Source organism: Thunnus maccoyii, chromosome 16 (assembly GCF_910596095.1).
Source record: "Thunnus maccoyii chromosome 16, fThuMac1.1, whole genome shotgun sequence".
NCBI classification, from domain to species: domain Eukaryota; kingdom Metazoa; phylum Chordata; class Actinopteri; order Scombriformes; family Scombridae; genus Thunnus; species Thunnus maccoyii.
In genome coordinates, this window is record NC_056548.1 from 7,199,618 (window position 1) to 7,212,822 (window position 13,205).

Genomic DNA, 13,205 nt, shown 5'->3' on the forward strand with positions numbered 1-13,205 from the left:
TTCCCTATCTCACTCCCTGACTCTCTCATTCCCGGACTGACAGCGTGTTTGAGCTTCCTTCCCCGAACAGCCATGAGCGCACCACTTTCTGATTTGATTTTTATTTTTCCTTTTTACCCCTCTAATCACCAGGGTGTGCTCACTACTTTCCTCTTCCTAACATTGTTATCTCAACACATCAACACTCTCGGCCACCGTACATGTCCAGTATATCTTTATTTACTGACCAGGCTCACTTACAGCTTCTCATTGAGACAAAAACAAAATCAAAACAGGAATCAAAGCATCACTGAGTTCAGGAGCCTGCTCATGCCAGGGACAGTTGTGTGGTGAAGACATTTATTGGTGTAATAAAACTCTGATCAATAATTCAGTTAATAAATGATGGTCATTACATCATGTCAAATATTGCCACCTCAAATGCGCAATTACACTTACAGTATGTTCTTCTCTCTCTTCCTGTCTCATAAAAAAGACACTACAATGCTCAGATAACACTCACGATGCAATGACATGCAGTTCTTAACATCAGGCACATAAAAGTCACCTTCACAGCTTATCTGAAGGGATGAAGATTCACGGACGAATGTATTTAGGATACGCTGGGTTTTTCAGTGAGGGTATTTTACATCATTTTCAGGTCATTTTCTAATTAGAGGATGACAGAAATTGTACACCATAAATATCCCTCTATGTCGAAAGTCCATATCGCAGCCATAAAAGCTCAGTGTCCATTAAACCAGGGTGGGGATTCGAGCACCGGGATGCTTTCACATCAGCTTATTGCTGAGTCTTTATCAGACGTATCTTTATTGAGGATGACATATTGATTTAATAAAAAAAAGGGTGATGAGTTGTCTCAAACAAACTATTACATCAGCTGCAGGTGAGTGCAGCTGCATCGTGGTTGATTTTTTTTTGGTTGGGTGGGGAGGGGAGGGGGTGGAAGGGGGTTTGAAGTTCATTTGGGACCCTCAGAACGGATGCTCTGATACAAATATCGTCAGACGTATGATGGAGCTGCCTCGGAAGTTGATGACATTGTTGACTGTGACCATCTCCAAGTCCAGCACGATCTCTCTGGGTCCCTTGATGGGCCGCGACAAGACAAGCGTGGCGCTCACGTTGCTGGTTTGCTGCAAGATAAAGAAGAAGAGAGAGGAATGTGAGGAATGATGCACAGGAAACGGGGGAATCTGACAGCTGCGCAGGGTGGAGGAAATCCAAAACTCAAGGCCTTGTCATATCATTTCCAACCAGTAAACACAGGCACAAAGTCAAGGAAAGTTAATGTGTTTTCCACAGTGCATGAGGTCAGATCAGGGCTTGTTTAAACAAAGATAACAGAAGGTAACTCGAGAAGATGTCGTAAAATCTCCTTGATACATTTTATCACACCACAGAGAATCTTTACACTTTAAAAACCTTTTGAACATTTATTGCTGGGTCTGTATTTAACAAATTTGATTTGAGGAACAAAATCAGCCTGTTCATACATATTGCACACACTTATTGCTCCATCTACTGGTTGCACGCTGCACTGAAGAGACAGGTGATTTATGTTTTACATCTTTTCTCCACTTTTACAATCAAGGTTCAAAATGTCTTGTTTTGTCCAAACATATTCCAAAACCCAAAGATGAGCATTAAACAGGAGCATTAAAACAGAAAATAATCAAATTTGGGGATTTGAAATCAAATAATTTTTGTCATTTTAGCACAAAAAAAAAATTGCTTAACCGATTATCAAAACTGATTAACTTTCTGTTGATTCACTAATTGACTCATGCAGCTCTAGATAATAATAATAAACAACCTTTGAGGTTACTAAACCAAATATTGGGTATTTGGTAGCACTGTAACTTCATACAGTGTGAAGACAGATACTCAATACTTTGTTCAGTGACATTAAGACAGATGGATACTGACTCTTGTGAGGTTCAAATAAATAAATTCAACTCTTTGGTGACAGATTAGAGCAAAAAATACAAATTTAAAACCATTTTCCCCCATGTTTTTTTCTGCATTTACAACTTTGTAAGGTTATGTTGACGATGTAGATGTAGACAGGACAGATCAAGAGTGTGATGCAATTAAATCATAATTGTGGAGTGATTCTGATGTTATCATGCCCACTGTTAACCTCATTAATAAGCACAATGATCACATAAGACACATATGCCTAATCCAAGACTATTTTATGATTTGGGCAACATATTTGGTAACTAAGCAGACCCAGCTGTTGTATTTCTGCTCTGATTTTTCCACAGACTACTTAACAATCAAATACTTCTGCAATTTCCTTGGATTTGGATTCTCTCTCCCTATTTGTTGCGTTTCTGTAGGTGGCACTGTTCCCTATGTCTGTAGAGCACCTTCTGTTAATCACCAAATTCTTGCTTTCTTTATTGCAAATATACTGTATTTGCTGCTGTCAGACACCTAACATCCAACACTTTCTCTATGCAGGTAGATTTTTCTGGAAAGATGTATCAAAAAGCATTTGAAAACGTATGTATACCAGTATATGAGAATGTCTCATTTGATGTCTTTAAGGTTTCAACTTTTAGTTGTAACATTTCAGCATGAAGTTATTGCAACCCCTCATTCGTCTCTGAAGTACTCACTCTCATGTGAAACTCTCGTCCCTCGTTGCCCGTCTTTATCTGGAAGATGTAGAAGGCGCCGGGGTAGCGCGTGGTGGCCTGCATCTGGAAGATGTCTGCAGGCACACTGCGACCCGAGGACAAGTCCATGTGTCGGTACAGAACGGTGAAGGGCTTGTCCCTGCAGGCAGGGTTTTCAGCTGAACACATGCACTGACTGTAGAGGAGGGAGACACAGAGGCAGTTCAGGTGTTAAATAATTACATTTTTAAGCACAGCAGAGTGACTGATGAACATAAATGTAATGGAACACAGATGAAGATGCATCCAAAGGCAAACAGAGGCTCTAAAAGTTTTTTTTATGGGTAAATTAGAGCAGAAATACTCACTTGTCACTAACTTCGATGTAAGGCAGGTCACACTGTAAATGATCCAGACATTTATAGTCTCCCTGGAAATTGAAACATACTTGTGCTGTTGTACAGTTGTTGCTACCAGTGTCACATTCATTGATATCTTCAAAATCAAACACACAACAATCAGAGTCAGTTAAAACATCATCATCATCATCATCATCATCATCATCATCATCATCATCATCACAAAAACAACATTAACAAAGCATCAACAAAATGGTTAAGGAAAATGAAGATTGAGAGAAACACAGTGCCTGAAAATGGTACAAATAGGGCCAAGAACAATACTAACTAAGGTTTTATACATTAGCTGATGTTAAAACTGATCAATACACGTAAAATACACATTTGCGTAAATTCTGAAAAATTTTAATCTAGCACTGCAGGTGAAGATGAACCACCGAAAAAAGAAACACAAATCTTTTTAGCCAACAGACAAAAATACTTGCAGCAAAATGGATCATAGTAAAACAGGATTAAATCATAATCATTAACAGCTTTAACAACTGTTTTCACTTTGTGGCACTGCAGCCACATAAACATTTAAAAATCAGTATTTATTCAGTTTCATTCAGTTCAGTCTCTGTAATATGGCGACAGAGTGGATTGTCTTCTGTCGAGAACTTTACCTTCACAGCTCCTGCCGTCCTCATACACATAATATCCAGGTGGACAGATACAGGAGAAAGAGCCGGGAGTGTTTACACATCTGTGCTGACACAGAAACTCAGAGAAGCTGCACTCATCCAAGTCTACAGGAAATTATAAAAAATAAGATTAATGTTCACCATCAAACAAAAGACGTCAGCAGCGTGACCTTTCAAGAAGAGAATTTTGGGTTCAAACCAAACCAGGTCTTTCTGTGCGGAGTTAACGGGTTCGTCTGTTGCCCGTGTAGGAGAACTGGTGACTTTAAACAGACTAAAGTGTGAATGTGTTATATGTTAGCCCTGTGATAGATAGAAAATAGATGAATGGATAGACAATATTAATGTAATAATGTATTACATAATTAAAGAAAACTATAACTGTACATATTTTGACACGTTTTTCACCTTTAAAGAGACGTTATGTCATGTTTTATGTTACATTTGTGGTTATATTTTGTTGTGATATGAATGCATCAGTTTGAATAATTGTATTTGTTATCTGACAGGTGCGTGCAAGCGAGACTGTATGCATATAACTGTAGGCACACAGACTTGCAAAGAGGCCGGAGCACTTTTGACAGTTACGCAGCGCTGACTTTATTCCTTAAGCTGACAGCGGCAGCAGTGTGCCTTCTTCAGAGGTTGAAGCTCTGTTGCCGAAACATCAGCTTAAGGAATAAAGTCGGCGCTGCGTAACCGGCCTCTTTGCAAGTTTCTGTGCTTGTTCACTGCTTACAGGTGAAAGCTCTGTGCCATGTTGGTCGGGGTGGGCTGCAGTTTCTGTTGAACTTGTTTTTGCTTGTAATTTATTGTAATTTGGTTTCTTTGATTTTATGTGTTACATTCATTACCTCAGTAAAAAGTTGTTCTCCATGCATCTTCCAACAATATTAAGCTGAATCAGGTTCCACTCAGATCATAGAAACTTCTTCTGTCCTCCTCATACACATAATACCACATAATACATTCATTTCTTAGTTAAATTTAATTTGTTTGCTCTGACTTCCTGAATTCTCAGCTATATCTATTTCAAAACACATTGCAAATAAACACCTCAGTTGTTAAATCTCAGAAATCTGTCTGTGGCTGCTCAGGTCTTTTTCATGTTATGTCTTGGTCACCCCTAGAAGGAGCGTAACATTATGACAAGTTATTATAAGTTGCGACAGGTCTAAGTGGCTAAAATATGAATTTGAGCAGAATATGTCTGTTTTACTCTATGAGACGTCACACTTTAACATGTGATATGTGGAAATGTCTCTAAAAACAGACTGCATTTCACATCTCAAAGTGCTGAAACACCTCTGTCTCACTCTTTAAATCTTTACATGTTACAGATTAGACAAAACGCAGTCAGCTCTGCTTACCAATGCAATTAGCACCGTCAGACGCCAACTCAAATCCCTCGTCACAGTTGCACATAAAGGAGCCGTAGGTGTTGAGGCAGCCGTGTCTGCACGGCTCATCTTCACACTCGTCCACGTCTGGAGGAAAAACAATGGACAGGAGTTATATATATATATATATATATATACAACACTGGTACACAGCATGAGATTAAGTTGTCAGTGTAAAAGCAAAGAGAGTGAATAAACAACTTGCTTGTCTGTGTGTGTGTGTTTGTGTGTGTGTGTGTGTGTTTGTTTGTGAGTGATTATGACTGTATATTGACTTATTTACACTTGTATCTGTGTCTATATGTTTCTTTGCACATGTCATTTATTCTGCCTGTGTGTGTGTGTGTGTGTGTGTGTGTGTGTGTGCGCGTGTGTGTGTGTGTGTACCTTGACAGGTCCTGCTGTCTGGGTTGAGGATGAACCCGGGGTTGCAGGAGCAGGAGTAAGAGCCAGGCACGTTGGCACACAGCTGTTGGCAGTAACCATAGCGACATTCATCAATATCTGGTCAAAAGAGAGAAACAAACTGGTTATGAACCATAACATTGATATACTGAAGGTCTGCTTTCAATTATGCTAATCAAAACTCGACTGTGCTTTCAAAATTTTCACTCTCATTTCATTATCTTGACAATTCATCGATGTGGTAAGAAATCTGCTGAGCTGCTTTACTGCACTAAACAGGAAGAGGGCGCAGTTCTTCTAGAGAGGCGTTAATGCTTCACAATAGCACATAATGGAAAAATCACTCACAACAACAACATGTTTATTACCCTCTTTGATTAGTGAAAGGAAACACATGCTCACAGCCTCATTTGCTTGCAGTAATTACATCAGATTTTAATGGACCACATTGGCATTTTCACGCCATTAATTACAAATCATTAGCAGTTTACTTCAGTGTTGACTGTTTTTAAATTTATTTTCTAACGTTGAGGCTGCCGCAGGTTTCTCAGTGAATGTTTGAGCCATTTTCCTGTTTGTTAAAGTTATATTACAGTTACCTGGTACATTAAGATAATGAAGGAAAACTTCTACATCATTTGAAAATCAGCTGATGGATGACGACTTTCTTTTTAATTCAAGAAACTAATCTTCACATTGTCAGTTTTTTGGTTGGTTTTAGTTGCCTACACTTGACTTTTGGATGTTGGAGCTTCATCAGATGAACCACCATGGTATCTTTTTTTAAAAAGTCTGTGTTAGTGACTGCTATATTTTAACTGACAAGAAATAACAGCTGAAAAAATGTTCAAATATCACATCTCTGCAATGTAATCTTCACAACCTTCCTCCCAAACTGAAAGAAGTGCCTTGGGAGACATGAAAACTGTACTGGAAACATGCCTGCCTGCAGATGTTCATTGGCTACAACATACAGACTCTCAAAATTTATTTGACAGTGATGATGACAGCTCACTCACCCTGACATTGTCCGCCAATGAGCCAGTATCCTTCAGTGCAGGAGCAGGTGTAGCCACCTGATGTATTGATGCAGACTTGAGTGGGGTTACAGTGATGAGAGTTTGTCTCACATTCATCGATGTCTGAAACAGAGAAGAGGACATGATATTGTCTTTTCTCTGCTGATTCCTGAGTGAAGAATTTAATTAACAGGGAGGTCAGAGGTCAAAGTTAGCAACAGAACAGCACTGCTGACATTAAAACTGAGACCCTCTGGTGACAGGATGCTTTCTGACTAATAACTAATTATAAAACCTGATCATTTAAAAAAAAAAAATACTGTTTACAGAGTGGCACAAATACAGACAATAAAACAATAAAACATGTAAAATTGCAATATGTCAGTTATGTCATTCCTCGGTTCTTGATACAAGGTAAAGAAAAAGAGAATAGAAGCCATAATAATGAAAACAATAGTGGTAAAATGTAAATAAAATACAGCATAACATAAAGGGAAAGCAACACAGCCTAAATTGCTGAAAAAATGTTATATATATATGTATGTATATGTATGTATGTATGTATGTATGTATGTATGTATGTATGTATGTATGTATGTATATACATGCCTATTATGTTAAAGTTTGGCAGTTAGTACATAAAAACTACAAAAAAGCTGCACAGTCTACTCATAGTAACTCTACAGCTGCACCTGACTATTGTTTAAAGGCAGACGTGAAAAACTGTGAACCTATTCTTTAAAAAAAAAACAACAACAACAAGCGACTATTGAAAACTCTGTTTCTCCAACACTCAGGTTTTCACCACCCTGCCTGTGTTTTAAAAACTCTTAACATAACAGTCAACATTTCAATACAGTATCAACTTACAATTGTTTTTGCACAGAATTATAGATTGCTCAGATTACAATCTAAATTCCACCGACGCCCCTGGAGCAGCTCACACATTACATCTTAATAGCCACATTTCCTTATGAGGATATGACAAATCAAAAATTCCAACCTCTGTTTATGGTTCTCAGACTATGAAGTCACCAATCTGTAGAAAAACCAGTGGGGGAAGAGGGTGGGAGCCTGCCTTTCTGTTTGGACAGGCAGCTGTGATAAGCGATAACGTCTGTCAGTGGGACTGCTGCCCTTTGTGCCAATTTGGACCACTGGCCGTCCACAGGGGTGGAGGAGGCCCGGAGTGCTCGGATGCCCGCCAAGAGCTACACAACTCCGGCACCTGCTTGCAGTTATCAGTCAAAACCTCTCTGAATGACCGTCATCTGCACCCCATGTGTAGCCTTACTGCAGAGCTCCAACGTACACACAAAAAAATTGCAGGAGTGTTTCAGATCAGCTCCTTATATAGACTGTTTCATGAGCTGCTCACAAGTTTTAGGGTTGCCGCTGACAATCCTGATCAGCTTCAGAGAAGACATGACAGATGGGATTTGTTTGAAATGCCTGAATGCAGGTCACAAGCAGAAAAACAGAGAAAACTTTCACAGTTAAAGCATTTTGACAACAAATTTGTACACAGACTGACTTAAAATAATCCTCAGTAGCATTAAATGTCACAAAACAAGGCCCTGTTGGTTACATAGAAGATTAATATGTCAGTTGTGCTCATCATCTACTCTCAAACCACAGAGAAAATACACTGAGCACTGAAAGTTATCATTAGTAATAGTGTACAGTATCAGTCAAAAGTGCGTCCAAACTTTTGACTGGTACTGTAGATGTGAAAAATGCCACAAACATCTTTGTTTTCAGATCAACATTTGTGCATTTCTGAGTTGATCTGATGGTTTTTAAAAGCCCACAAGGTTGGAAAATGTTCTCAAGCCACATAGGAACATGTAATCCTTCAACTCAAGTAAAATTATGAAAATCCCCAAAACTTGAGTTACGAGCGGAAATGAGAATTACAGTCACAAATGAAAAACACAAGACAGTATCTGACGTATCTTTTGATTTGTGAGACACGGGCTGCTGGTTCTTGACAGTGTGTAAAACTGTGCTTGAGCAATGCATCCCTAGTTTAAAGGGTCAATTCAATCAAATTACAAAAGCATATTTGCTTATTCGCCACTACTGGTGTCTGTTCATGCAGGTAGTTTTTGGCTTCATGTGCCCAGTGTGTGTTGAAAGCACACACCTAGAATTTGTGCTTTCAACCTAAAACTATGGGGGTGAATTAAAATTTTGTTTGTGTTCGTCAGATACTTGAACAAGAGTAAGGGTTTGCAGCCATGCTTAACAGCGGTGCTTTGGGCTAAATGCTAATGTCAGCATGCGAATATGCTCACAGTTACAATGACAATATGCTGATGTTTAGCGGGCATAATGTTTACCTCGTTTAGCGTGTTAGCATGCTCCGCTAGTGTGGCTAACAGTTTTCATTGGGACCATTTCTGCATGAGAATGTAGTTTCAGTAAAAAACTGTTCACTGTGAGATCTGTGGATTATCTCTGGAGAGAAATGGAGTTTTTTTATGTCATTCTTCAACACAGTTACAACCAAAATTCCATTCACCTCCACCGTATTGGAGTAGCAGCAAAAATCTCAAAATCGCAGCAGATAAAGCCAAAACTACACTTTATGGTTAATTTATGCTCTTTTAGTCTGGGTCTGTTTTTCATGATTTGGCCTTAATATTGCAACCTAGAATTATATTTTAAGGATTTTTGGGAGCGTTTTCCCTTTATTGGACAGTTGATAGTTCAAATGGAACGAAAACAAGAGGATAAAGAGTGGTACAACATGCAACAAAGACCCCCCGGCGGGAGTTGAACCAGGGGAGTTGCAGTTAAATGGTATGTATCTTAGTCATTCAGCCACCAGGACACCATTACATCATTATTTTAGACAAATTTGGGAGAGACCCTTTCTTGTTTGAACATGTTAATGTCCTTGTGCACAAAGCCAGGTCCATTAAGAAATGTTTTTTCCAGTTTGACGTGGAAGAACTGCTCAACCTGCACAGAGCCTTAACCTAAACCCCATCCAACACCTTTGGGACTGGAGCATAACTGCGAGCCAGACCTTATCACTCAACATCAGTGGCCGACCTCACTGATGCTTTTGTGGCTGAATAGGAGCAAATCCCTGCAGCCTGGTTCTAAAATCATATGGAAAGCCTTCACAGAAGAGAGGAGATTAATGTTTTTGGAAAGCGTTATGCTCGGATGTCCACAGACTTTTTATAATATATCTGCATAGATAGGTAAAATTTGGGTGCACTGCTGAAACGATGGATTTTAAAAATCAGCTAAATGACAGACAGTTCTGTGACACATCATAAAAATACTTCTTGTACTGTCTGACTTTGTAAAAACAAGCCCACAAATACATAAAGGCAAACCTGAGGTCTGATCTGTTCTATTGTTCCCCCATACTGGTACCATTAGTGACACTGATGGAACATTGGCCATTAACTTAAAGACAAAGCCATGTTTGTTACAGACTCAGACAGGAAGTCACAGTCTGTGTAGTTTCTGCCCTACGGCCGCATCAATCAACAACCCATTACATCACTACACACACCAGCCTTCAGGGGTGTAAGGACACGTTACAATTGGCCCCCACAGAGGCATGTCTGTTCTGCAGGCTCGGCTCTGGCACAGATTTGGCAACAAATGACCTCATCTTTGGCACTGTCATGGTGCAGTTTACCCAAACAAGGTTGTGGGCTGATTCCCTGACAGGCTTTCTCCCCTACAAAGAGAAACAGTCCGTATTTGTGCATGAGCTAAAACTCTCTTTAGAGGGAGAATACTATACTGTATGTGTACATTTTCCACTCATTAGAAGGTCACGGCTGATTTATCCAAAATGACAGAAAAACTCCCCAAATGGACTTTAAGTAGGCCATTTTCATCAGCTTGTCCCGGCTGGACACACTGGGGTAATTACGTTAAGATGTATTTAGGACAGCTGGGGATACATTTGGAGTTTATCTGACAGCTGGGATCTCTTCCGATGGTGAAATTCAACAGAATCAATCAAAAAGCTGAAATTTCCTCACTGTGAGGAGTTGAAGGCCTCTCTGCTCTGGCTGGGTGACGGCACACAGGCCGTTGTGCCGAGCATCAAACATCTGCCCTTGTGATATGATGGATTAATGCATTCTCCTGGAGTTCAACCATAATTCTTTAATGATTTACACTGAATCTCTGGCCTCCCTCTCCTTCCCCTCGTGTCACCTCGTTCAGCTAGTTTCACTCTGAAAGCTGATAAACAGCAGGAGGTGGCAGATGTCGGGAACATACACATCTTTTAACCGCAGTCACTTCAGAAATTGAGCAAAAGGGGCTAAAAAAAATGCAAACAGCTGCAGCAGAAGATAGACAACATCCACCCACTGCATCTCTTGCAAGCAATTGGATAGTAATAAGTTCTTAAAAGGTAATGTGCAGAGAGCCGCTTAGAAATTGGATCTCATAACTTTAAATGTTGGAAAAGAGATTCAAGGAGAGCAAATTTGACCTTCTAAAATAAGTCCCCTGACCTACGGGATCACGATCCTGCAGAGTTAAAGGATTGTAAGGTAAATCTTAAGGCATTAAGAGATGAGAAACATTGTTGGAAAGCAGAAAAAATGTCTTTACACAAAATGTGTTTTTTTTCTGTCTTTCTTATAATAACAAATTTAGATTATTTTTGCATCTTTGGCCACTAAAAAGTTGTCAAATATAACAAACTTCTCAGTGTGTGGAAATGAAGAAAAATGATCCTTTCTTTGAACTGGCTGCCAGTCTGTGACATTTGCAACTTGTGAGAAACGGCTGTAATAAGATATAGCTTAATTTTAAGGGGTCACAAGCCAAAAAAAAATAAAGGTTGGGAACTGCGGCTCAAAACCAACTCGTCTACCACTGTGGGTGCATAAATAGCAAACTGACTACATTAGTGATGAATGGGAGTACATGCTGAACCCACTGTGAGTAACCAAACAAGGCTTTTGTGCAGCTAGTATAAACAAACAACTGAAAACAATGAGCAGGACTTTTGGAAAAACTTTGGATGAATAACACCAGCAGACTTGGCTCAAGTGGCATTTCCTGCACATTTTTAAATCTGGCTTGAGGAAGAGGAAAAAGACTGATGTTTTATCTTGAGCTCTTCTCACACAATTAAGCCAGACACTTTGAGTCTTCTGAGGACATCCTGCAGATGTTGACTTACCATTACAGGTGCCATCCTCTGCTAGAGTATATCCCAGGGTGCAGGGTGCAGTGCTCCTCACTCTGGGGTAGCTGGGCTCCACAGATCTCGGAGCGAATGTGTCTGAAAATCCAACAGATGTGTCCGGGTAAGCTGGCTCGGGCAGGGCTGGGGTGTCTGGTCTGTACGGCTGGTTGTACAAGTTCCTCGGGATGCACAGGTAGCCGCCGTTCTGGTTGACACAGCGCATGTCTCCTCTGCAAGCATCTGCCAGAGTACGGCATTCATCCACATCTGGAATACAGAGCAGTGCACTGATAAGGACATTCTTGCAACATCTGTGGTTATGAGATCCATTTAGTTTTCAAAAGCATGATAGTTTAGGAACTTAGCCTTCTTCACACTTCACTTACCTGAGATAAGATCATGCCCAAAATGTAAATGTGCAAGACTGTACAAGTCACTTACCTATACACTGTCTTGCCCTGCGGTCATATGCAAAACCTTCTGTGCAGGTCTGAGGAGAGATGATGAAGAGGTTTCAGTGTGGTGCCAAAAGTGCAAGGATCTGATGTTGCTGAAATTTCTGACAAACTGTTAAGTCTCATGCAACTAAAATTTGTTACATTCCTCCAAACATGCCTTTCTGACAATTTAATCACCGTTTTATTGTGTTAGTAAGGCCATTAAATGCATCAAAAATGAGAAGGCACAACAACATCTGCAGACTTTGACCGTGACCTTGATCTTAATGAATGAAATCCCTGGAAACATGACTTCAAGATAAGGAAGTTGCTGAGTTACCTGTCCGTGTCCAGGCTGGATACAAAGCAGAATAAATACCAGAGCTGCCAACATCCTGCAAAGAGGGAATTTCAGGTTCTTAAACGATTCTCAGAAACAACGTCGTTGGAAAAACCAGGAACTCGGTGCAGGCATCCCGTTACATATTCATTCAAACACACAACTAAAGCAAAAACAACTCAGCTAAAATCGGTTACGCAAAGGTAAAACCGCATTAAGAAAGACGTGTAGCTACTGACCTTGCAGAAGAGGAAAACTTGAAGCCACGTATTTCAAAAAGCATGATTTATGTTTTTCTATTGAACTCTCTAAAAAGGAAAGACTTAGACGACCCGTAAATCCCCTCACCACTACCCAGCAGGGCTCTCACCACCCCCCAACTATGCGCCTTTACGCGAAAGCCGACACCAGGTTTTCATTAACCGCTGTCTGGTCGAGCTGAAGCTCCGGTACATTGACCAAGTGTTGCAGGAATGCCTTTTCAAAATGGACTGTTCTGTTTCTGCCCCACTCTGTCAACTCTACAGATTATTTAGCAATGCAAATTGACGGGCCCCCTCCGAGCACTTTCACAACAGCTGGATTCAATCAGGGGAGAGCCAGCCCCCTCCAGTCAGGGCGCACAGGGAGACAGCGGCCCCACAGCGGCGCAGTCACTCCAACAACCGGCTACTCCTGTGCTGTTGGGGAGCGAAACGGCATAAAGAATACACACAGTGGGTGTCTGTTTCCCAAAAGATATAAACAGTCCCC

The 13,205-nt window shown here is 40.3% G+C and overlaps 1 protein-coding gene across 1 annotated transcript; it reads right to left on the reverse strand.

The window, feature by feature from the left end:
• Positions 1 to 175: 175 nt before the first annotated feature.
• On the reverse strand, positions 176 to 13,136 carry fbln5 (fibulin 5). Its single transcript, XM_042388264.1, has 11 exons — positions 12,692 to 13,136; positions 12,453 to 12,507; positions 12,117 to 12,165; positions 11,670 to 11,942; positions 6,494 to 6,616; positions 5,457 to 5,573; positions 5,040 to 5,156; positions 3,652 to 3,774; positions 2,996 to 3,122; positions 2,628 to 2,823; positions 176 to 1,136 (listed from the first exon to the last, which is right to left on the reverse strand). Exons 1-11 carry the CDS (start codon positions 12,733 to 12,735, stop codon positions 975 to 977), a joined length of 1,386 nt encoding a protein of 461 aa, XP_042244198.1. The 5' UTR covers positions 12,736 to 13,136; the 3' UTR covers positions 176 to 974.
• Positions 13,137 to 13,205: the final 69 nt, after the last annotated feature.

Excerpts from the sequence above, each read along its gene's own strand:
- fbln5 (XM_042388264.1), bottom strand. The coding sequence starts at position 12,735 with ATGCTTTTTGAAATACGTGGCTTCAAGTTTTCCTCTTCTGCAAG. Across the intron at positions 12,508-12,691 it reads AAGTTTTCCTCTTCTGCAAG|GATGTTGGCAGCTCTGGTAT; the intron begins GTCAGTAGCTAC and ends CCCTCTTTGCAG. Across the intron at positions 12,166-12,452 it reads TCCAGCCTGGACACGGACAG|ACCTGCACAGAAGGTTTTGC; the intron begins GTAACTCAGCAA and ends ATCTCTCCTCAG.